The 25,946-nt window shown below is 32.9% G+C and overlaps 1 protein-coding gene across 3 annotated transcripts in view; it reads right to left on the reverse strand.

Annotated features, from left to right (window-relative positions):
- LOC126816867 (GDP-mannose 4,6 dehydratase) overlaps positions 1-25,946 on the reverse strand; it is a 70,494-nt gene that overhangs the window by 17,753 nt on the left and 26,795 nt on the right. For 2 of the 3 annotated variants that reach the window (XM_050543659.1, XM_050543658.2), the window contains exons 4-10: positions 25,633-25,653; positions 19,241-19,350; positions 16,749-16,941; positions 15,601-15,705; positions 9,004-9,131; positions 8,179-8,297; positions 2,250-2,346 (exon numbers count right to left, since the gene is read on the reverse strand). In XM_050543659.1, the coding sequence (XP_050399616.1) occupies positions 2,250-2,346; positions 8,179-8,297; positions 9,004-9,131; positions 15,601-15,705; positions 16,749-16,941; positions 19,241-19,350; positions 25,633-25,653 (773 nt within the window). The remainder of the gene's footprint in view (positions 1-2,249; positions 2,347-8,178; positions 8,298-9,003; positions 9,132-15,600; positions 15,706-16,748; positions 16,942-19,240; positions 19,351-25,632; positions 25,654-25,946) is intronic. The other variant, XM_050543660.2, reaches the window with a different exon arrangement.

A 25,946-nucleotide genomic window follows, 5' to 3' on the forward strand; every position in this document is an offset into this window, starting at 1 on the left:
CATGTGCTAACCATTCGGCCATCCAACTCCCCCATGGTTTTAGATCTGTTATGATCGAGTTATTCTATGCATTTGCAGCAAACTACTTTGATATGTCCTATAATAATGGTTAATTTTACAAAACATATTACCGGTTAATCAAAATGTTCTGCTCTATCATTATCAGTGATCAATCTGATTAAAATACAGATCTATACTTCATTTAGTTTTTTTTATAATTTCGGAGGCCTACACTACATGAAAATCTGACAAGTTGTACTCAAAAGTCGTGTTAGGGGTCGCACGAGCGGCTTTTGACCCTATGACGTCAGACATTGATTAATCAATCAGCATTGGCATTTCTAGTGGTTTACCCATAGTTCCGTGCATGGCACGCCAAGAAGTCGCCGTAACAGACTGTTTCATTGGCTTATCCCTCACTTCAACCAAAACGGCCATAAAATAACAACTCTTCCAGTTCCTAGTGTAGTCAAGACAAGTAAAACAAAATTCTGAACGATAAAAAACGAAATGAAATAGGATCTGTGTTTTAATCAGACTGAGTGAGATATATAATGTCAATAATGTTATTTGTATTTGTATATGTTTTGAATAAGTTATAACACTATAAATAAATGTGCATTCTGGACCTGTTAGTATTATCAAGCTAATCAAATGTCTGGATAATCAAAATCGTTCATAAGAATTTGTAGGGGAAGTTGTATAAACGACTGAAAATAAATTTTTGGACCAGGAGCTACTCCTCTTGTTGTTAATTTTGGCCCCAGTCGGAGTAGAACAGTACATGTAGGATGCTAAAACCCCATTTCATTTCATTTTTATAGTTAATCTTGGGCCCTGTCGGAGCAGAACAGTAGGACGTTAAACCCCATTTCATTTCTAATTTATACCGGTAATTAATCTTGGACCCAGTCGGAGCAGAACAGTAGGATATTAAACCCCATTTCATTTTTATAGTTAATCTTGGGCCCAGTCAGAACAGAACAAGTAGGACGTTAAACCCTATTTCATTTCATTTTTATAGTTAATCTTGGGGGCTACGCTCCACCAATTCAAATATACAATCAACATGAAACTTGGCATGCTTCTTCTTTGGACAATTGTGCATCAACTGACAAACATCATTTTTTGATATGACATCACAATTCCAAAATGGCAACGATGATGTCATGATTGGTCTCTGGTGCATAGTACATTCGTACCTGTTATTTAACGGTAGACTGAATCCCAAATACTATTACCCCACTACTTGTATAAAACTATTACTCTATTCACGAGACTTGTTCACCCCCTGTCATTAAAAACTCATTAAGTACTAAATAAAAGTTACTGTGATCTAGCAGACATGTTTTTCGTCTTGAAAAATTTCACGATCATTCTTGAAATATTGATGTTTGGAATAACTATTGCTTTTCAGTAAAACTAAGCGATCATTAACCATTTAGTGTAGTGTAAATCATGATTATGACAGGACCAGAAGATTGATTTACGAACCCAACATTTTGCCGTTTCAGTAATTTTCAAAAGAATTCATTGAATTTTAACAATAAAACAAGCCCCGTCGAGAACATAATACCCAACACCGAATCCCACTGTGTTTTGTAAACCTCGTTAAATGGTTCATCAGATCTAGTGAAATCCCTTTAACATAAACTTCATATCATCGAGTCGGCCTCACCGCAGTTCAAGTTCAACTCAAACTCACTTAACATAAGGTAAACTTAGGCAAGTTCGTGGAAAACGCATCAATCGTTTTTTCACAAATCTAATATTGTCTGAAATTTGTGGAGTATTTAGAAGCTCAATAAGGCATGTAATATGTCCACCACACGTATCTATCATCAAGTCAGTTGAGTCCAGGTGAATACATTATATTTCTCTGATCGTCTGTTTCAACCTATTTTACAATTTTAACAGTTTCTTGTATTTGACTCTAAAATTTATGTGCATACAATTGATGGTCTGTTTCTCAAAGATATATAAATGACTTTATGTTAGTTCAATTTTAGCATCGCAATTCATTCCGATTCAAAATAACAGATATAATTTCCAAAGCAATCCAGCTTAACTGCCTCTGTATAATGCTAAAGACAACAGACTAAACCTGTGTTATAGAAAGACTAAGTCACATAAAAATTGAACCTAAGAGAGAGAGAGAGAGAGAGAGAGAGACAGACAGAATGGGTTTAAATTATTTCCTGGCTTGACTAAAATGAAAGATAAATATTAATAATAAATGAATAACTTACCACTTCAGTAGGTCGATAAAATTTAGGATTAACTTTAACTCGCACTTCACCAGTAGCTTTGTCTTTACCTATCTCGTTCTCATTTTTACCTTCCCATCTGAAAAACAAAATTGGCAGGACAATGAATAATTTGTCATCATTAATCGACATTTTATCATGCTAATGGTTGAATATTTATATTAATTTATAAAATCTAACAGTTTAAGCTCCAGCATTTGCAATATTCTTGAAAAATGCCCATATCACCACTTACCCTAAACAAATGTTATTTTTGTAGCCTACAAATTTAAATGTGGAGGCTTTTAAGATTCAAAAAGTCTGCAGATGATCGTAATATAGTATGTTTTAACTCTATGCAAAGACTGGATGTTGTTGATTTATAATAAATTAAAGATACATTATGTAAGAATAAAATAAAAAGCTAGCCATTATTGCTATAATAATTCAAAAATAGATAATGGAAAATGAATATATTGAAAATTTAATTCAAATTACTCTATTACAAGCAAAAATATTAGCCGTTGAAAGTTTGACAAGATATATGTATTAATTGGACCCATCATACTAGTTGTTCGAAGCTAAGCCTCGCTTCTCCATTTTTAAATTAAATCAAGATGTGGCTGAACTCTGAACCGTTCTAATCTACTTAATATCAAAAGATTTTCAATGGCATCGAGAGTTGATTATAGTCTTTTCGTGTTAATAAATGTCTAACTAATAGCTTATATAACATTTTAGGCCTAAACAAAAATCTGCAAAAGGCAGATTTACCTCTTGCATAATGAATGTTTAAAAACAATATTGCTTTTTAACTTTATGTTCATAAAATGTACCGGTAAAGGTAAAGGTTTGTGTTTGGGCACCGTTAGAATTGGAATTGGATTGAAGAGCAGTAAAAAAAAAAATAATAAAAAAATGAAGCTTTTAAATAGCTTATAATAACTTCTAACTGTTGACAAATATTTTGGATATTTTCTGAAAAGTCATGAAAAAAAAAAATATATCTGCACCACTAAAAATATGAAAATTCCATATAAAAATTCCTGAGTTGTATTAAATGCCAATAAATCATTTGAACTTAACATGGTCTAGTGTGGTAGATCTTAAAGATCGCGTTCTGTTTTCAGTAAACATCAGTGGCATTACAAGCATCAGCATGATGTGAAAACCATAGACATGGTGTTTGTTGATGATAACAACACACAAACATATCATAAAACATCATCATTCTCAAACAGTCCAACTTTCACACAAACTGTCAAATATTTGTCAGTGCTGTCAAGATAAATTTTATGTTACAAGATTTCAACTCAAAAGTGAAGCATTTGGTCTAAATCCTTTCAAAAATTCACAATCTACAACATTTTTTGTATTTTAATTTTCTTTATCATGCAAATACATGCAAAACGATTATACAAAAATGTAAATAAATAAATATATATACATAAAAAATGGTTAGCACGTGCATGTTGAGTCAACTGGCGTGGTTTTGATTTCCTGGTTGTAGGCCTATGTGACAAGGAGTAGTGTCGCCTGTCCAACCTCGTGGGTTTTCTCCAGGTCTTCCGGTTTCCTCCCACTGCTAAAGACCCCTACGCGCAAGCGAATTATTGAAATAAAATTTAACCATATGTTAGTCTCTCTCTCTCTCTGTGTAAATAAGGTTATTTAAGTTCACTACCACCTGGGTGATATGCTTTTTTTTTTGCTTTTTTTTTTGTGTATGAGAGTTATATCCCCCTTTCCCTTTTTAGAAGAAGGACGGGGAGCACGAATAGTCTAAGCCGTGCTCATTAGATCACAAGGTCTGTAATTGAATCAAGTAGTGTGGTCGCCTGTCCTCCGGGTTTCCTCCCTATCTGCGCAAGCGAATTATTGAAATAGAATTGAAGCATATGATAGTCCCGAAATGACCTAGTTTGTTTCAAGTGGACGTTAAACCCCATTTCCCTCCCTCTCCCTTTTTAAAATATATGTTAATACTTGTCTTGAGTCCAGGTGTGAACCATACATAACTAACATAACCCATAGCTGATGCCTTAATTGTTGTTCTAAAAAGCATTTTATAAACACTATCTTGACACTGGGTATAGGATAGCATTATAACTAGACCCACCACCCAAGGTTGACAACCATAAAAATACAGCCTTTTTATATCCATATGGTTTCTCTCAATATTTACACTTTTAAAATGGAAAATCTTGCATCAAATGTCTTAACTTTTTTTTTTGGTGACTATTGTACTGTAAAGAACCTACATTTGTTGCAAGACCCAGAGGCCAAGTTATACCAAATGTTACCATCGGGAGACAATTGTATTGGGGAGGTTGTTAAGAAAATGTCCTCGTCAGAATTTCTTGAAGACTTGTGAAATATGCTGATGATTTCCTTGATGTAGTGTACTCAGATTTTTATAATATATAATGTAAAATAAAACTTATCCTTGAAATACTCAACTAAATGAAATTGAAAGTAATTATATTTTACAAGGTACGTCAATTTGTCATTAAACCATTGTCATTTATGTTCTTTTTCCTGTTTTGTCAGACAAGAATCAGTAATGAATATATATTAAACCTAATAGTGTCAAGTACAACCTCTAATTTTCTACGTGGTCTATAAATGGTCCTACATTTATCTACATGCAATACTCATCTAACTTTATACAAGACTACTACTAAGCTTAGACCAGATGTATATTCTGTGAAATTTGAAACCGACTGCACATTTTAGGACAAAATCTTTGTTCTACCATAATAATTTCATTGTATCCCCAATTCAGAAACCCCACAGAAATCTTCTATTGAATTTTTATGATATTTTTTTAGTCAAATTTTATGATTATTTTATCATGTTTTTATCAAATTTTATGAAATTCTTAATATGTTTTTATCACATTTCATGACTTTTTATGTTTTTATCACTATCAAATATTATGATTTTTTTGCACACAGTCCAAGAAGTAGTGTTCAGCCAGTGGTATTGCGGATAAGAACGTCCCACCAGTAGCACTGGTGCAGTCATCTTCTCCTATGTTCATACACCCACATAACATTGACTGAACACTGTCAAATAGACAATGAAAGAAATCAGCAAACTGTATGATTTTTTCTTATTCACATCAGGATTTATTAGTATAGAAATCTATTATTGGGAATATGGATTTATGGTTAATTCTATATTTTGAATTTTTTTTGTCTAATTCTATGACAATTTTATGAGAACTGGTGAAATTTTATATTTTTTTATGATATTTTTTGTATTTTATGAGAAATGATGAAATCGTATGAAAATATAAATACTTTTATATTGTACGGTACATGCCCAATTACATCTGGCCCCAAATTCACAAAGCATTGTCAGATTTGCGTTAAGAATTTACTCAACTTTCAATCATTGTTTATGAGAAATATCTTCGATTCAGATACACAAAACTTTGGACATAGTTTCTTATTGATGTATTTGATACATTAAAACAACAAAAGTTTTATAAAGGGCGCTATATTTTAGTTCAAATAAGGCAAACAATTTTTAGTAAATTATTAACTTAAGTCTGAGAATGCTTTGTGAACTCGGGGTCCAGATACTTAAAGGAGACCCTGAGTCGTTCTATAATATTAAAACAGTTTCCATAAAATTCAACTTGCGTCAAGGTTTCTTTTACGTGCACTCCAGTGTACATGGGTGGACCCCAGATGTCATGGTATTTCTCAACCCATGCCCAGAGTTGAACCCGGGAGTCCAATACCCCTGGATACTATATCTTCAGACAAGCTTTTCCTCAATCAACTATCAACCCACTTACCAGTAGGACAGTGTAGTCATTGTGAATTAGGTCAGCCATGGTTTAATTTTAACATAATAAAATACTGTACTAATTTTATTGAAGAGAGAGAGAGAGAGAGAGAGAGAGAGAGAGAGAGAGAGAGAGAGTTAAACCTCCACTTGAAACAAATTAGGTAATTTCGGGACTAAAGTATGTACAATTTATTTCAATAAATTTCTTGCTCGTAGGGGTATTTAGCAGTGGGAGGAAACAGACAACCCCGAGAAAACCCACTAGGTTTACAAGACATCATTGTGCCCCTCTATTATTACTATAATGCATCAATGAAAGCGATTCCTATTTTTTACGAAAAGAGTCTAAACAAAACAACATTTTTAAACAACTATATCTAATACAGATCCATTTAGGGGGGTTGGATGGCCGAATAGTTAGCATGTGCGCACTGTATCATAGGTCTGTCATTGAGTCAACTGGCGTGGTTTCGATTCCCCGGTTGTACGTGGCAAGGTGTAGGGTTGTCTGTTCAACCTTGTGATTTTCTCTGGGTCTTCTGGTTCCTCCCACTGCTAAAGACCCCTACGCACAAGTGAATTATTGAAATAAAAATGAACCATTTGTTAGTCCCGAAATGACCTAGTTTGTGTCGAGTGGAATTTAAACCCCATTTCTTTCTCTCTCAGATCCATTTAATCAAAATCAACGAAACTCAGATATTGGACGACCTATTCTTCTGAGTAATTTTGACCTTTTAAAACTTCTGTGTTACAAACATATATTAGGAATCCTGTAACATTTCCTGTCAATATATTTCTGCGTAGTAAGTAAATCTTACTTTAAATATATTTATATTTTTTTTTTTAGTCTTAGACTAATTAATCTACACCTTCCTATTTTGGGTGGAGACTATTTGAAGATCTTCAAAGGTCATCTAAGGTCATAGAGTAAAAACATTGTAAATTTCCATATATAATGTCTCCTTTGAGCTTTAATACAATAGACCACCTTACGTAAGAGCTAAATCTGCCTATTGCAGGTCTTTCTTTAGGCTCGAAATGTTATCTAAATTATTAATTAGACATTAATTAACTTATCCAGACCATAATCAACTCTCGATGTCATCGCTAGCCTGTGATATTTTGTGGATTGGAATACATTTTTGAAAAATAATTAAACAAGACTAGCCTAAAATTCAAAAGCCAATATCTCAGTTCAGAGTGGAGCAATTTGACTGAAATTTCCAGCATATTTCATTTTCTGGTACTTCACATGGCTTATTATTATATGGTGTAAAAGGCGTGGCGGGTGCCATGCATGGGACAGAGTTAGTTTACTTTTCGATGAACACCTGATACTACTTCACTATTTAATATTATTGTTCTGTATTGATATTTCCTTATTTACCCAACTTTGCCTTTCACTTTGTGAACACTGAATAACCTTTAGGTTTTGTTATGTACAGAACAGGGGTTGGGAGGTCGATTGATCTAACATGTGCACTTTAGATCATAAGGTCTATCAATGAGTCAAGTGGCCACACTAATCAGCAGTGAATATTCGCTAGTCCGCTACAATCACTGATAGGGATGACATTAATGTGGCTTAATGAGCCCCCAATATTAACTTTTTTCCTGCTGCACATGCTGAAAGAAGTCATCTTTTACAGAGCTATTAGTCTTCGCAATACCTCTGTAAAACAGATTGTCAAGTGGCATGATTTCAATCCCACACTTATTAGTGACAAGGAGTAGGATCACCTGCCAGACATTGTGGATTACCTCCCACTGCTAAAGACTCATGTGTACAAATTAATCACTGAACTGTCCAACCTCGTGGGTTTTCTCCGGGTCCTCCGGTTTCCTCCCACTGCTAAAGACCCCTACGCGCAAGCGAATTATTGAAATAAAATTAAACCATATGTTAGTCCCGAAATGGCCTAGTTTGTGTCGAGTGGATGTTAAACCCCATTTCTCTCTCTAATCACTGAAATCAAATTGTACCAAGTGTTAGGGGCTGAAATGATCTCTCTCTCTCCCCCTCTCTCTCTCTTTCTCCCTCTCTCTCTCTCCCTCTCTCTCTCTCATGTACAGTATTTGTAGGTTCAATGCATTCTGAGAATTATTGATAAATAAATTTATTACTTACACTATGTCAACACCAGTAATTTTGAAAGATGCTTCTACGAATTCTCTCACACTATGAGCTTCATTTGTTGATATAACAAAATCTTCTGGTTCATCTAATTGTAACATCCTCCACATAGCCTGAAATCAGTTTATCACTATATGTAATAATCATATAAAACTACTGTTCATGTTTAATGTCAGATTTTTATTGGAGCTGCTGTGGCTCACCGAGTAAGGTTCTGACTCACTAACCAGGAGGTCAGGGGCTTGATCTAGATGTAGGGAGTAAAGTTCCCCAGGTTTGCTGTTGTTCTTGGAGTTTAATGTCCACTTCCACCCAGGGTGATATCGCAGATAATATCGTTATCGCAAGAGGTCAAGGGTTTTTTGTTCTTGGTGTTTAACATCTGCTTCTAAAAGGCGTGATATCGCAGACAAGCTGTCATGCTTTCATTTTCATTAATTTAGCGAACGCACAGTGGTCTTTCCTGTGGGAGGAAACCAGAGTACCCGGAGTAAACCCGCAAAGTTGACAAGACGCAACATACGCTCACACCTGGGATCGAAACCATGACCACAACCCAGTGGTGACAAGCCTGACACTCTACACCACTAGGCCATCCCAACCCCCCTTTACAGGTTGGAAATGAAATGAGGTTTTTAAGTCCTAATTTCTGCACAAAACAAGGCTAATGAAGTTCACATTCAAATTTCAGAAGGTGTGTTTCAGAATGAGTTTCTATGTAAAAAAGCAGTTAAAATATTGCACGATACTGTTTCCATGGAAAAGAAAAGAGAATTTTCAAATCAAAGAATTGCTTTTTATACAGAAACATTAACCTACCTCGACATAATCCTTGGCATGACCCCAATCACGTTTAGAATCTATATTACCTAATTCTAAAACCGATTGTTGTCCCAACTTGATTTTAGCAACGGCTCGTGTGATTTTTCTTGTTACAAAAGTTTCACCTGAAAAAAAGAAAGCATAAATTCACAATATTATGGAAATATTGAAAAATACAGTATAATGTTGATTTGACATCACTGGATTGTAAGATCACTATATTACATACAATAAGACTACTGTGGATTCACTGCCAAAGATCTGTTTAATCATGCTTTCAATGGTCCTACTATTAACCAATCTGATTAAAATACAGATCTATAATTCTTTTCGTTTTTATTTGATATACTTTCGATGGGCCGATGGCCTACACTACATGAAGATCAGGGGCCATATGAGCAGCTTTTGACACTGTGACGTCAGATATTCAGTATCAATCAGCGTTGATGTTTATAGTGGTTTACCCACAGTTACGTGCAGAGCATGTCTAGAACTTGCCGTAACAGACCGTTTCATTGACTAATTGCTCACATCAACTAGAACGCCTGTTATATAACAACTCTTCCAGATCCAGATCCTAGTGTAGTTAAGACAAGAAAAACGAAATTTTGAACTATAAAAAATAAAACGAAATAGGATCTGTGTTTTAATGAGATTGACTATTAGTAGTACTAATCGTTGACAGGAGCAATTCTTCTGTCAGTCACTTTTTGCAATACTTTGAGCGATATTGACAAAAAACGCCCTTGTCGATGATGAGGACTCTGCTTTCGATTATATATATATACTGTAGTGACTGGTGTCATATATCAGGCAGTATATGCTTACTGTGTTTGGAACACCAGATACCAATTTGCTATTTGTAAATATCCCATAACGTGTAATTGTATGTACCATGACTATAAACAGGCTTTAAATTTCTATATTAACTCTATTCAGGTAGAGATACAGAATGATGCCATAGTTCTGGAAGATTGTAAGTGCCACTTATGACCCAAATAGCCTTTTTTGCATAGGATCACTACTCATATTGGGGGGCTTCTCTATGCAAAATTTCAAAACTGTAAGGTCGTGACTTCCACACAAAAAAATTGCTTTTAAAAATGTTGATATCCTAATTGCGTTATTAAGATTGGAAAAGGTTTTCCTCTCGTATCTCAAAAACTAAATCCGACAATGTTTGAGAATTAACACCTTTCAGAACTATGACATCGAGAAATTCAGAAACTGATGAAAAGCTATATTTACTTTAATTGAACCAATTACATCTGAACACCAAATTATTCCAAAAATAATTATATCTTTTGTTGTTATTTCTCAACCATTTTATTAATATTTGTCCTTGCTGTTCTTGTAAGAGGTTTTGTGACATTTTTGTATAAAGTCAGTATTTTTCCATAACATATTTTTGAATGTAATTTGATCTATATTTCAATGACTTGTTACTATATTTAGTTTTCTTTAAAGAGTTTCTTAATTGTTAGGAAGGAATTATATTTGACATTATTACCCTTTTATAATGACTTCAAGTAGATTTTAAAGTGCCCCCACACTTTCAGTAATATCTAATTGATCTCAATACTAGTAATTAACCAACTGTTAATTGAGAAAAATATATGACTTCGACAAACGAATGTACGTAGATAACACAAATATAATTAATAGTAAGTACAAGAGGACTGAGCTATATGCTGACCAAATGGACAAGACAAACTTACAGACGAGACACAAACTTCACAGGCATTGCAAGAAATAAACAACAAATAAATATATAGAGAGAAATGGGGTTTAACGTCCACTCGACACAAACTAGGTCATTTAGGGACTAACATATGGTTCAATTTTATTTCAATAATTCGCTTGCATGTAGGGGTCTTTTAGCAGTGGGAGGAAACCGGAGGACCCAGTGAAAACCCACGAGGTTGGGCAAACGACCCTACTCCTTATAAATGAGGACTCAATACCATGTCACTGTACTCTAATGACAGACCTCATGATGTAACATGCACGGCATTGCACATGTTAAACCATTCGGGCACCCCTCACCACCCTCACAAATGTCTAGCAATTTTGGAATTCAGAATTTCAAATTTATTCATTTAGATCATTCGACCACCCAAACAAGTCTCTATCACAGAAGCTACAAACTTACATAGATTTATTGAAATACATGTATTATTATGTGAAATGTAGGTAACTAATTATAGCAATTGTAGGCTAATCAAATCTAGAATGTCTAGAGAGAGAGTTTGGATTTCAGAATTTTAAAATTTATACACAGTTTATTTTGTCAGATTAGACGAGTGGTTGCCACGGACCACACACAAGTAAATTTAATCCAAAATCATATTCCATTACAATCTCCAGTGAGTGGGAAAATTCTTCTTATACCATTCTATTTGGATTTTTTTTTTTGTTGTGGGTAGCGCACGTTGAGAGATGTTTACCACACGCATTCCGTTTATTTATAAACACGATAATTCAGATAATTACAGGGATCTAACTTCTGCATGAACGAAACTCAATATTATCGGGTTGCACCATGATCAGACAGTGACCTAATATATATATAAACTACAATGGCTCCCATGTTCAGCCACAGGCAAAACAACGAAGGGGTGCGCTTAAAGAGATAAAATACTGTTTAATTCCCTGGCTGAAATAATTGCAGGATTATGTTGAGTGAAATGTATACCTATCATCACATTTTGATGGTGATGAAATGTGTGTTGACAAGCCTTAGGTTAGAAAAATAACACTTTTATTATTTTCTAAAATAAAACTCTGGTGGCCTCCACTTAAAAATATTTATTTATTTAAAATAGATAAAATAATGATAATAAATAGCATAGCAGAGAATATATTTATATAAATATGTATATAAAAATATATGAAAGTTGGTAAGATATTATTTATTTAGAAGCAGATGCTAAATAAACTACTAATAATTTTTTTACATTATGGTAACTTTTATATGACTCAAAGTTAATATAATTCTACAAAGTGTAAATTATTAACACAGAGGGCAGGGAGAAAATTAGGGTTTTAAAACATTTTCTGGAAAAGAAATGAAATGAAATGGGGTTTAACATCCTACTGTTCTGCTCCGACTGGGCTAATGAAGACAGGCATAAGCCATACAGTGTGCTATGAGGGAAATTTTTCTAAATCGAATTCCAAATGCCAAGGGATCTTTTATGTGCACGTCAATGTATACACTGGACCTAGGTTTTTTTCATCTCATCCGAATGACTAGACAACTGTTCTTGTCAGCCCCTCTGTCCTGCACCACTGACAAGGGGAAGCCATGTTGGAACCATTTTCAGGTATTTCAATAGTCAATTTATCTCAAAAGGGCATTACAGACGATTTAGATAAAGAGCTTGCCGTTCTCGCTGTAATATTTCAAAAATAGATAATGCAAAATGAATATATTGAAAACTTCATTCAAATTACTTTATTTTGAGTAAAGTTATCAATGGTTGTAGTCTTGACAAGATGTGTGCATTGATCTTAACCACTGTACTGGTCATTCGAGTCATAGCCTCGCTTCCCCATTTTTAAATTAAATCATTAAATGTAGAATTGAAAATCGGAACGAGATTTGTGATCCAAATACTTTTGTTTGCTATCCGAATACTATTCGGGTAATTCGGAAACGTGACATTCTTGAACAAAATCACATCAAAAGTTCATATACTCATAATTTCTTACTTATTTCAAGGTTTATGAGTGTCTGTGTATGCCGAGTATGAAATCTTACTTTCGATTTGCAAATTGTTTGAGCTGTGAAGAAAAAAAACGTGGCTACCTTTAGTCGCAATTATTAAGACTATCTATGATAACCAAAATAATCAATGAGGTGAATAAATTTGTGTATAACTACTCCTGTAATCCGCGGCCCTCCCACTTATCATTTTTGCTCAATCAACACGAATGAAAAAAGTAAAATAAAAACATCTAACATTTATTCCGCCAAGGTCGTTTGCCTCATTCTGATAATCTACTGCTATTGAACCAATCAGTAAGTGAGAATATACGTGACCTAGGTCGTTATGAATAAATTTCATTGCGGGAAGTCTAAACACAGTGTTAACTTGTATCCCGTAAACCCAAGAAGTAGCTACTATCTAGCGTAAACCAGCGCGAGGAATGAATGAATATTTTTTTATTTAGACTACTGTTTTCGTTGCACTGCATTAATATTTTTATTAGTTACTATCGCTAAATAATACGCGTGATATTAACATTTATGCTCAAAGCTGCGTAGTGATCAATAGCATTGGGGAAAATTTCAAAGTAATAAGATGTAAAAATTGCTAAATATAGAGCATACGGAATGTCAGAAGACTGTAACGGATAGTAAAATGATTCGGATAACCCTTATTTTGTATCCGTTAACGGATATCCGAATAGTAGTTTCAACACTAATTAAATGGCTGAACCGTTCTAATCTACTTAAAATTGGAGCAATCCGATAGCATCAAGAGTTGATTATGGTCTTGTCATGTTTATAAATTAATAATTTATATAAAATTACAAGCCTAAAGAAAAGACTTACAATAGGCAGATTTAGCTCTTACATAATGCCTGTTTAAGAACAAGACAGTGGGGGGAGAGGGGGAGGACCTAAAAATCCAATCTTGTCATCCACAATAGTTGGAAAAAAGACATCTCTTGCAAAGATGACAGGTGTGTGACATATAGAGAATCTCCTACCAGTCTTTTTTGATATCAAAAAAATATCAACGAGTGTTGATATTTTTTGATATCAAAAAAGACGAGTAGGAGATTTTATTTATCACCCAATCCCTTCTTACATGCACAAATAGATAAATATAATTCTTTGCTGTAGATTTCACTTTTACTGAACATTACGGCGTAGTGATACATCATTTTTTGACAGCAATTCTACCATTGCAAAGTCCTTTTTATCGACCCAATGTTTCCATCAAGGTCAATTGATTAACAATAGTTCATTTTTAATAAAAAAAAAAGTTACTTTTAATAAGAAATGAACTGTTCTTTGAAAATAAAAAAAAAGTAATTCTTTTCAACTGACCAATCAAATTCATGTAAAGCGATATCTCCTAGGAGATATCGCAGTAGATTATGAAATATATCACACAAGCGATATCTACTGTAGAATGTATTATTGAGTGATAAAGTGCACATGTAGAATGCTGAATCTTTCAAAATTTTCAGTTTATCATATCTTTATGAATACTAAAAGGAATTGAACTATTTTTGGACTGATATTCCATTCAGAGATTCAACTTTTACATTTCAAAATCCCTTAAATTACAATCATCGGCTCTAGGTTAAATCAATTCTACACAGTGTGAGAATATGAATACTATTACAGATATTATAAAACGCAACGTGTCCCACCATCTTTGAGACCGTCAACTTGTTCAGTGGGAGACTAGCATGTCAATCAAGATGAAGTAAATCAACATCTTAAACATCTTAACTACCGTAATAACTTGACTTATAACAATTAGTTGAGAGGTGATATAGACACTTCACCCCCTAAAATAAACACCCCACCAACTCAATCTGATGGCTGTCTGATGCCGGCTAATTGTCAATAATGGAGAATCACCTTTGTTCCTGGGCCATCGGAGTAATTTATGTAAACAACTTAAAATGTCTTCCCTGTCACATAGAATGAAACACCAGATTATATTCTATCAGATTGACTGACAGTTTTGTGGAGCAAGTGTGATAAAGAAAAAAAAAACATTGTTGTATTTTCATCTTGATTTTGTTTGATATGTGTTATATCATATACTTTCTCTTACACCTGATAAAATCAAACTTTCCTTATGAGGCCAAAACAAGCTAATTTTCAATTCTTTAAGGACGTGATAAATAAAAAGCAACTTGAATCATGTGAAAGATTTATCCATCACATGTAGGTGGCACTGGCTTGTTTATATTTTCTGCAGAGTATGCAAAATGTTATGAAATTTTCAATTTTTCATATCTTTGTAAAATTTATACAGAATGGAAATGCACTATTTTGGACAGATATCCCCTTTAAAATGACACCTTTTACAATATTGTAGCCAGAAAGGTATTCAAAATCCCTCAATAGACTATGATGAGTGGCTTGACAATATACAATTTTTGATTATTAGGTTATTATGTAATAATTTGTGTCTAACAATGTCTGTGACAGGTAACTTATGACCAGGCTTGTATATACATACCCATTTTGAAATCCCCCAAAATAACAATCACCAACATTTAAAATAAAAATAATTGATTTTCTAATTCTGCAGAAATTTTATTCACTTTTTGTGTGAATATTAGTTTTGTGTAATTGTTTACATGACTTTGTGGGAATTCAACTTTAATATTACTTTGTGTATTTGTTTACATGACTTTGTGGGAATGCAACTTTAATATTAATTTTATATATTTGTTTACATGACTATACTGGAATTCAACTTTAACATTAATTTCATATATTTGTTTACATGACTTCGATGGAATGCAACTTTAATATCAATTTTGTGTATTTGTTTACATGACTTTATGGGAATTCAACTTTAATATCAACTTTGTGTATTTGTTTACATGACTTACCTCTTCGTGGACTTTCATGGTTAAATAGGATACCATTACAGGCAAACATACCATAAGCCTCTCTATAATTAATTACGATCCAATACGCATATAGTTTCGCAGCACCTTAAAATAATCAAAACATCATTCAAGATTACAAAGAGAGATAAATGGGGGTTTAATATCACAAATTAAGTCATTTTGGCACTAACATAATATGGTACCATTTTATCTTAATAATTCAATTGCGCATAGGGGTCTTTAGCAGTGGGGAGGAAACAGGAGGACCCGAAGAAAACCCAAGCAGTTGGGTAGGCCACACTACTCAGGATTGAAACCACATCACTTGACTCAATGATAGACGATTTATTTTTTTTTTCTCAGAAAAAGACATATTTTTGATTTAGTTCAGAATAACCATATAGAAAAAAGAAACAGTTTTAAACTTGATACAGAGACATATTTTACTAAAGACATATTTTTTTTCTTGAATTTACAACAAAGAGATATTCCTCTTCGATTTGCGCCCAAAATTGATGATTTAAGAGTTGATGTGTTCATTTCTATGCACAGTGGCCACCTGACTACATTTACATACATGTAACTGATTTCATTTTCAAACTAACTTTTGAAGTTTGACTGTAGTGATCTTATCAAATCACTAATAGAAATAACACATCCGATTAAATCGAATACCGTTCTTTAAAATTCAACTTTACTTAAACATACATTATGCAAGAGCTAAATCTGCCTATTGCAGGTTTTACTTTAGGCCTGAAATGTTATGTGAACTATTTAAATTACACATTTATGAACAAAACAAGACCATATTCAACTCTTGATGGCATCGGATACTCAAGATTTTAACTAGATTAGAACGGTTTGCCATTTTAAAATTTAATTTAAAAATGGGAATGCGAGGCTAAGTTTCAAATATACCAGTGCCCTGGTTATATTACCACAATGCACACATCTTGTCAAAATTACAAACAGTGATAACTTGGCTTAGAATGAAGTAATTTGAATGTAATTTTGAATATTTTCATTTTAAATTATCTGTGTTTGACCTATTATAGCAAGAATGGTCAGCTCTTTATCTAAATCTTACATAATCTTAATTAGGTGAAATATGAAATTCTTAAACAGATATAAAACAAATCTGAACTTACCATACGGAGACCTGGGGTAGAAAGGTGTGGTTTCTCGTTGAGGTATTTCTTGTACTTTTCCGTATAATTCGGATGTGGAAGCCTGGTAAAACTTAACCTGTTTTGTAAGGCCGCATGTTCGTATAGCGTCAAGCAGACGCAATACACCAAGAGCATCTACATCAGCAGTGTATTCAGCAAGTTCAAATGAAACCTGAAGACAAATCAATCATTAAAAATAAAATTTTCTGCCCAGTGTAATTGCTTTGTAAAACTTCAAAATACCACTGGATTTGTGAGATCTTTGAAGGCAAAGGCGGCTGCATCCACCAAGACATGGGTAGCTGCATCCACGAAAGCAATTTTCAACCTAATCCAAGATGGGCAGGAAATGTGAATTGTTAGTCCATTCTACACAAATGCACACTATGTTCTGTAAAATGAATAGGAACAGCAGATATTATATAGCAAACTAAAACTAACAGAGTTTGACAAGAAAAACATAGAATGATATTTTATTAGAAAACATGGTTGTTTGTGGAAGAGGGAAGAACAAACTACATCAAGGCAAGATAAACAGGTCGCCTGACAGCTAGGGTAAAGATGGCTGCCAAGATATCAGCATACATAAACATGACATCAGTCGCAGCAGTCATTTCATAAAATTCAAATTCTATTCAAGATAAATTTGAAAGATACTGTAATATATATCAATACCTTTATACAAAGAATGCTACATATGTAACATATGCTTGTTTTATAAATGGGTCCAAAGTGCTACAAATATTCCATAGATCAGAAAGACAGAGAAAAAAAAAACATTTCTGGAGAAATATTACAAAAGAACATCATGTATGCTTTTGTAAGTCAAAACAGGAAGACAAGATCTAAAGAAAATAGAAAAAAGCCATTGAAATGTCATTGAAGCTCTTGATAAAATTTACACTAGTGTTTGAGCATGGTTTGTTTGTTTGTTCAAGCCAGATGAACAACAAATACTTAGACAGAAGATGATCTTAATTGTTATGGAAACCGATAATTCAGGGTATCAGCGTTGACATATTTATTGACTGTTGTACAATTTTTGCTGTAACAGGCCATCAGCAAATGGTTAAAAAATAACTGTTTTGTCTTTTTCTTCTTACTCCTTGCAGTTTTCCATATTTCAGAAGCGAACAAATCTGTCAGCGTTGGGCAATAAATTATGCTGGATGTGTGGTTATTTCTCATTCACTGACCAAAGCCAAAGAATAACAAAACCATCTTGCTGATAGCTAGAGCGAAATTCAAGAAATTGCTTATTTCACCAAATCATGACAAATTTCTTGTCTCGACCTGTCAATACTAGATCTAATCAGAATCTGTGTCTGCCTCATTGGTTACTTTATTTTGTTAAGCTTTCGGGGAGATTGTAACAAGACCATGAACAAGCACAATCCTGACAGAAAATAACAAATCTTTGTGGCGATTTGTGTCGAGGACAGAAGCGATTTTATTGTATTTGTCACAACACGGCTAACAGAATAGAGATAGCTTGGCTAAAGGCAAGAGATCAAATTTCTCGTGTCAATTAAATCGTGCTGATATTTTGTTTAACTGAAATTAATTGTTATAGGATGCTTCCAGCCAAATGAACTGAGCATAGCCAATGCAGATAGTCAAAACATTCTATTTTACTGTTAAAACGTGACAGTGTATGAAGGAATTCATCCGAGACCCTTGTTTCAATAACTAAATGAACATTTCTTTCAAACTATAAAATGACAATTTTATTAATACATTTAAGAAATAAATAGACTCTGATTGTAATATTTACTTTAACCCCTCTGATCATCATTCTAATGATCCTGAATCCCTCGCAAACACAATACATTGTTGAATATGGATATATTAGTCCAGGGTTCTTAATGCATGTTGAAATGAATCAGTCAGAATTGGGTCCCGGTAGGAACTGGGTTTTAAAATTTTAAGCTTCTTAATTAACCAGTAATAATTAGCCTGTTGTAATTTAGCTGAAAGTAGATTGGCAGGTTCATTGTTTTACCAATCAGTTTGATTGAACTTCAAACGGCTAAAGCCGACAAAAACCAGCCGATTAAGATCCCTGTATTAGTCCAAAAATGGTTTGATTCCGTTCAGTATTACACAGATATGATGAACTAAAAATTCTGTAATATTTGACATATAAATAAGCCAGTCACACATATAACTGTTGGGTAAAACTTTCCATGGACCTCTTTTTAATCCAACTGAAGCCAAGCCGGAAGATTACCTACCATTGATGATACAGATTTGTTTTCTTAATTAAATGTTAAATAATCAATCTAAGTACATCTTTGCATGGATTAAGAAATTAAAGATTAGACCTTGTCCAAAAAGGCAAATGATGATTATTTATGGACTGATTTTAATTCAGGGATTCAACTTTCACAATAACGTAGTTTGCAAGTGATTCAAATCCATTAAATTTAAAAATAACAATCAGGACTTCAAAGTACAAACACCAATCTCACCTTAACATGACTTTGAGCAGCTAAATTATATATTTCCGTTGGTTTTATGTCACTAATAATTTTAACTAATCTTGTACTGTCTGTCATGTCACCATAGTGGAGATGCATTGCTGAAAAATTGTAAAAAATAAAACTTTAGTCTACTGGAAAAACAGAAAAAAAAAGGAGGTAGTTCTTCTTTACTGAAAAAGATTAACAGCCTACATAATAAAATTCACACCAACAGTCCATTTTAATTTATAGAAATAACTAAAAGTAATGTTTGTTCAATTTTTATAATCTAAGGCACCAGCAAAATTAACATTCCAACAACAACATAACAATGGCAGCATTAGCATTACGAAACAAACATACAGTAAGAATTACAATGACAAAATTAAAATAATTCATATAAAATCATTTATCACCAAACAAATCAAAACAATTCTTAAAGATAAATACCCATCACCAACCGAATTAATATCAAAATCTTATAATTTATGTGTACATATGATGACTAGAAGAAAGTGAAGACAGGTTAAAAAAAAAAGATTTAAATGGTTATCTATAATACTAAAATCTTAATAGTTTATTTGTTGAGAAAAGGGTTAAAAGAAAAATTTCAAATGCTACAGTACATTTAGAAATAAAACATTTATATATATATATATATATATATATATATATATATATATATATATATCCTTTTTACTTCTTTGCTATTGAGGCATTGCCGACTTCAAATTTTTTCAGTGGTGATTCCCACACGACACTTATTTGCACTTCTTTTGATATTATATCTATAATTTTAATTCATATTTTCCAGCAAATGCGAAATTCAGAAAACTTTGTAACAAGAGAAAATTTATAATTTCTCAAGCGAGACGGTTCAAGAGCCACCCATGTCATTGTGCCCCTTCTTTAATTAACATCAAATCATTTACAAAAATAAAAATATAATCCATATTAGAAATGGTGCTCACATAAATATTCAAATATTTGAATTTCTTTTTCACAGCTATTTAGTACTCATCAATCAATCAAAAAAAAAGAAAGAAATTTGATCTGGTGTTTTTTTGTATCCATGGACATATTTTTCTAATTTCCAAAGAAATCCACTAATGTTAAAGAAATAAACAGATAATGGACAGCAAATTGATAACAAAATTTATATAGTTTGTAGAAATCTATAAATTCACTAAACCTATTCAAAAAATTTATTGTTTCAATCGAATAATATATTCAAATAGCATTCGAAAATACGAATTAGAACATTTGACTAGTAAAATCAGTTTCTGATGTGACCATCTGGTATAATGAACTGAAGCAGATTTAACAACATTGTATCAAGCCAAAATTGTGTAATATTTTTCCATAATATAAAAAAATGTGTGGTAAAATACATGTATCAAGCCACAGAGTTTAATATTTTTCCATATAGGAAATATTTTTAAATAACTGAAGCAAATAATTTTGTTAACAAATTTAACAACATTGCATCAAGCCAAAAAATGAATAATATTTTTCCAGATAGGAAATATTTGTGGTAGGTTAAGTAAGTGAAGCAAACAATTTTACGAAAAGGTTGACATCACATTAAACAACATGAAAGTAAGGATATCTATATTTAATATCCCCTCTTATTAAAGAGTATCACTTTAAGATTAAATTGACTGGTATGATATGTAGGAAGGAAGATAATGTTTTTAAATAACGTATCAGTTGAATCAATGATATCTGTTCTCTGGGGCCTGAGGCCTTTACGGTAGCTTATGATTGCTTTATTGTTGGCTTCAAACACTTGCGTTCACAAACCAGCAAGCACGAACAATCTGCTTCTTAGATTTCATTTTTCACAACAAGAGAAAGCTTTAAGCTAAATTTCCGAGCACAATGGACGAATTTAAAAGGCTGAAGCAATTATATTACGAGAAAATATAGCAAGAATTAAATTCGACGAGCTCACTTTAGTTCTCACCGATATTCTACTGGGTGTAAAAACTAAGATTTTTTTTTATCTTATCAAATTTATAGTTTTTATAACTTATTATTTAAGAGATTAAAATTTTAATTACTACTGCGGTTTTTGATAGCACAATTATACAGAATTAAAGCACACTCTACTGTTTGAGATTTTTAACTAAAAAGACTTCAGAAAGAGCCCATAGGCTCCAATCTGGTCACATTTTTAACAAACGCAAATATTCTTCAACAAATTAAATCTTAATTCTATTGGACCAAACTGGTCTGATATTTGTCAATGGGTAGCAACTAAATGTGTATGAATCAAGTTGCAAACACATTTACAGATAATGAGATTAATCAGTCATTAAGCAAACTTATTGCATAAAGATTCTCAAAATATTTACTTTAGCCAAACACACAAAGACACCGCACAGATGTGCAATTACAATCCTATCCAATCTGATGACAGGCTTGTCGAACCTGTTCAAATTGAGATATTGGCTGAAATAGCTGGAGGCTACCATCTTATACTTTGCTGGCCAAGCATGCAGTGGATTAAATGGTTTATTTTGGTAAGGGCACGGCAAATGTGGCCAAAGTAAAATAAATGAATTAATAGAGTCCATTCAATAATCAAAAATGCCTAGAAAGTAGTCAACATTATTTAATATTAAGAAAAAAATTCTTGCCTAATTATAAGAAAAATATGGAAATATTTATCAAATTATTCAGTTTTCTCGGAACAAAATTTAAATTTTTTAGTCACTATGTAATTCTAGATTTTACTGTTACAAATTAACGTATAAAAAAAACGATGAACGACATGTATATATACAAATTAATAGCTCATAATATATACTTAAGTTTTAATCAAACAAGAAGGGAAGTTGGATTGGATGGCTGAATGGTTAGTATGTGCACGCTGTATCATAAAGTTTGTCATTGAGTCAACTGGCATGGTTTCGATTCTCGTGGGTTTTCTCCGGGTCCTCCTACTGCTAAAGACCCCAATGCGCAAGCGAATTACTGAAATAAAATTGAACCACGTGTTAATCCCGAAATGACCAAGTTTGTGTCGAGTGGACGTTTAACCCCATTTCTCTCTCTCTCTCTCAAAGAAGAAATGTAGAGACTAACATGCAAGGTTATATGATACCAGGCAGGTGGGATAAACTATAAAGTAGGATACATGCATTATAATTGCATAGATATTTACAATGGTACAATGTATACATTGGAAACAGAGGGTTGATTTTCTATATCAAGGGAAGCAATTCAATATTACATCCACATCACCTCTAACATTAAAGTTAAATTTGTGAAGAACATCAAACAAAGTGATAACTGAATAATATTGATATAAGTATATATTAGCCTTGGTGTAAAGTGGAAATCAAGGACCGATATCTAATACAAGGGAAGCAACTCCATCCACATCACCTTGTAAATTCAATGAGTGAAGAAGAACATCAAATGGAGTGATAACAGAATAATAGTGATACAGGTCTACTTTAAAATATCACTTTCAAAGTGTTTCGAGATTATGCAAAGAGTTAGTGTTGAATTTTCAGAATGTATTTGTCATTACTTACGGTCCATTTACCATACATATTGAGGACTAAATAAATTCATGAATTATTTTCGGTTAACTTCTTTTTCCGCCATTTAACTGAAGAGTCTGTTGTATGGTTACACTCCTCAATGTTCCCAAAACCGCCTATCTATTCGATCAACAAATAACAACCGCTCCCTAAGTCAAGCTGTCAGACAATAAGCTGTCAGGTTGCCAGTTAGTGATATGCTGACATTTTTACCCAGTGCTTGCCCCATGAGTGTTTTTCAGGTAATCCAATATTTTTCTAGTGAGACTGTGTGTCTCTACTTTCCATATATACCAAATTTGCCATACTTTTATTGGAAATAACAACCCGATAAATACTTTCGTAAAAATGAATCTTTAAGACATTTATCATTTCAAATTAACCATTCTTCAGCATGGATCAATTTTCTGGTCTGAGTAAAGGGAGACAACTACATTAAAGCTTGGTACTTTTTCCCTAATTTTACATGCATTATTACTGAATACCACAGGAAGGCAACAAGGTTAAATCTTGTTCAATTGTTTATCTACTTCTGTTACTGCTGTATGATTAAATTAAATTATGATTAAATTATCCCTCTACAATTGTATTATTCCTAAATGAAAATTAGGGTATTTGACTCCTGACTAGAAAATCCTGGGTTCAACTCTGGCCATGGGTTGAGTAGTACCATGACATCTGGGGTCCACCCATGTACAACAGAGTGCACATAAAAGAAAAATTGACACTAGTTGAATTTTATGGAAACTGTTTTAATATTATATAACAAATCTGAAACGACTCAGGATCGATTTTAAGTATCTGGACGCCGAGTTCACAAAGCATTAACTCAAAATTGTTCACCTTATTTTAACTAAAATATAGCCCTTTATAAAACTTTTGTTGTTTTAATGTATCAAATACATCAAAAAGAAACTATGTGCAAATTTTTGGTATTGTCCATGTGTCATAAGAATTTTCTACAACAAAGCTGTTTAATGCTATTACGGTCACGCACGATGTAAACGAGATTATTATGATCGTCGAAAAAAGGGCAATTGATATGAAGTACTGCTCTTCGAACCCAACCAAATGTGATATTAAATAAAAACAGCATAGAAATTACATAGATCCTCAAAAATGTAAATGTTGGGAGAAAAATGCATTATAATTTTTTTATAGCGGTATTACGACCTTGTGGGAATTGAAGAAATAAAATCTAAAGATTAGTTAACTTGCTTACCGAAAAATTAAGAATATTACATATTCCGGTGCTATTGTGCAGCAACATTGATAATTCCACGCGTTGCAAAGATGTTGTGTATATATGGTTACTCTTATTATATACAACGATATTTTAGGGGGCGCTAGTGTCGATAGCTGTAAGTTAGTTATCCGTTAGTTATTTAGTTATTCATTATTAGGATTTACCTCACAATTTTGCAGTTCGTAATGCTGTAAGAGATGGTCTAAAACCAATAAATGTGAGAAATTTCGAAGTTTATTGTATAACAACTTAAAATTATCCAGGGCAGTGTGTTTTCTATAGAGCATGTGGTAATTACGTGTGAGCTACTGGAATGATTTTTCTATGGCCAATTCAGCTATTTCGATTATTTAAGTAGCCAAAAGGGAATATTTAATAAATAATTATCATAAGCCTTACTAATATATCATTTTTAAGTCCAATATATACTTATTGTGTACCCATGCTGACAAAGTGGTATAGACACGTGAATTCACAATACCCTACCATGAATAAAAACGTGAAATATGAATTTAATTGGCAAAGTTTTCGTGCGTTATCAAAAAACGACCGGGAGTGAAAATTTTGAAGTGGAAGCCCTGGTTAAGAGTATAAGACCGAGAAAGTGCTCCCAGAATATACATGTAGTGCTATATATAAACAAATAACTTTGAATAACAAATAACATTCGAGAAATAACTCAGAATAAACCCGAAACAAATATATGAAATACAATTTATTTAGATGATTATTTCTGATGATGTATTGACAAAGAGCTCCCTCATCAATACCTGTCGACAGAAATAAACATGTATCCCATATAATTGTGTCAAGTTTAAAAGCTTCAAGTCAGTGCTAAGTAAATAACTCTAGCCCTAGTTTAATGCTGCATAGAGTCTAAAATGAAAAGTAGTAAATCAGTTTGATGGAGTGTACTTTAGAACTACCAGGAGCTCAACATGCTAGAGCTGGAAATAATTTAGTTTTAAAAGCGAACTACACAAATACTAAATACTTTAGTCTCTTGCTCTGATATTTTAATGCATGGATGCTGTTTCGCCCATATATGCTCGACATGTCCTATGCAAGATTGCAAGCGACTCCGACCTGGAATATGACCAATGAGACATCAACATATAGTGAATCATGCACGTATTCAAAATTCCAAAATATATTTACTTTACTGAGGATAATAAATAATTATTACTTGATTGTCCTTGATAATAGGCGAATTAATTCAACAATTAAGTGTTTGACCTCTTTAGAGTGAAATTTAATGCCATATTACAAGATCGATATCAATGTCACATCGAACCTATTTCTCCAGTTCCATGTATGTCATCATCCCCTTTAGAGTGTATTTCATCCAATGCTTTGTTTTAAATCTATTTCCAACTTATTTATAATTTATTTGCTACTTAAATAAAATTTCTTTTAATCCAAATGAAATAAATCAATAAAATACACCTAATTAGTGAAGACAGTGAATCTAACAGCTGAGTGAAATTTGTCATGAGACCCGTATAGTGTATACTCCATCAATTGTTTTTACAATGTAATCACATATAGACACTCTGCATATTGAATTTTAATGGAAAATTTAAAGTTTCCTCTTGTCTTACCTCCCCTCTTGTCGTCTGAAGCTTAAAAACAAATAAATACATTTAAAGATACCAGACCATAACATACAATCTGATTAAAATACAGATCTATATTTCGTTTCGTTTTTTTATACTTTCAATTGCCTCTACTACATTAAGATCAGACCAGATATAGTGGGAGGTCGAGTCAGAGGTCATATGAGCGGCTTTTGACCCTATGATGTCAGACACTTGATTAACCAAAAACTCGCTGTAACAGATTGTTTCATTGGCTAATCCCTCACATCATCCAGAACGCTGGTTATATAACAAATTTTGAACTATAATAAACGAAA

The sequence above is a fragment of the Patella vulgata genome, chromosome 3, assembly GCF_932274485.2.
Source record: "Patella vulgata chromosome 3, xgPatVulg1.2, whole genome shotgun sequence".
Classification (NCBI taxonomy): Eukaryota; Metazoa; Mollusca; class Gastropoda; family Patellidae; genus Patella; species Patella vulgata.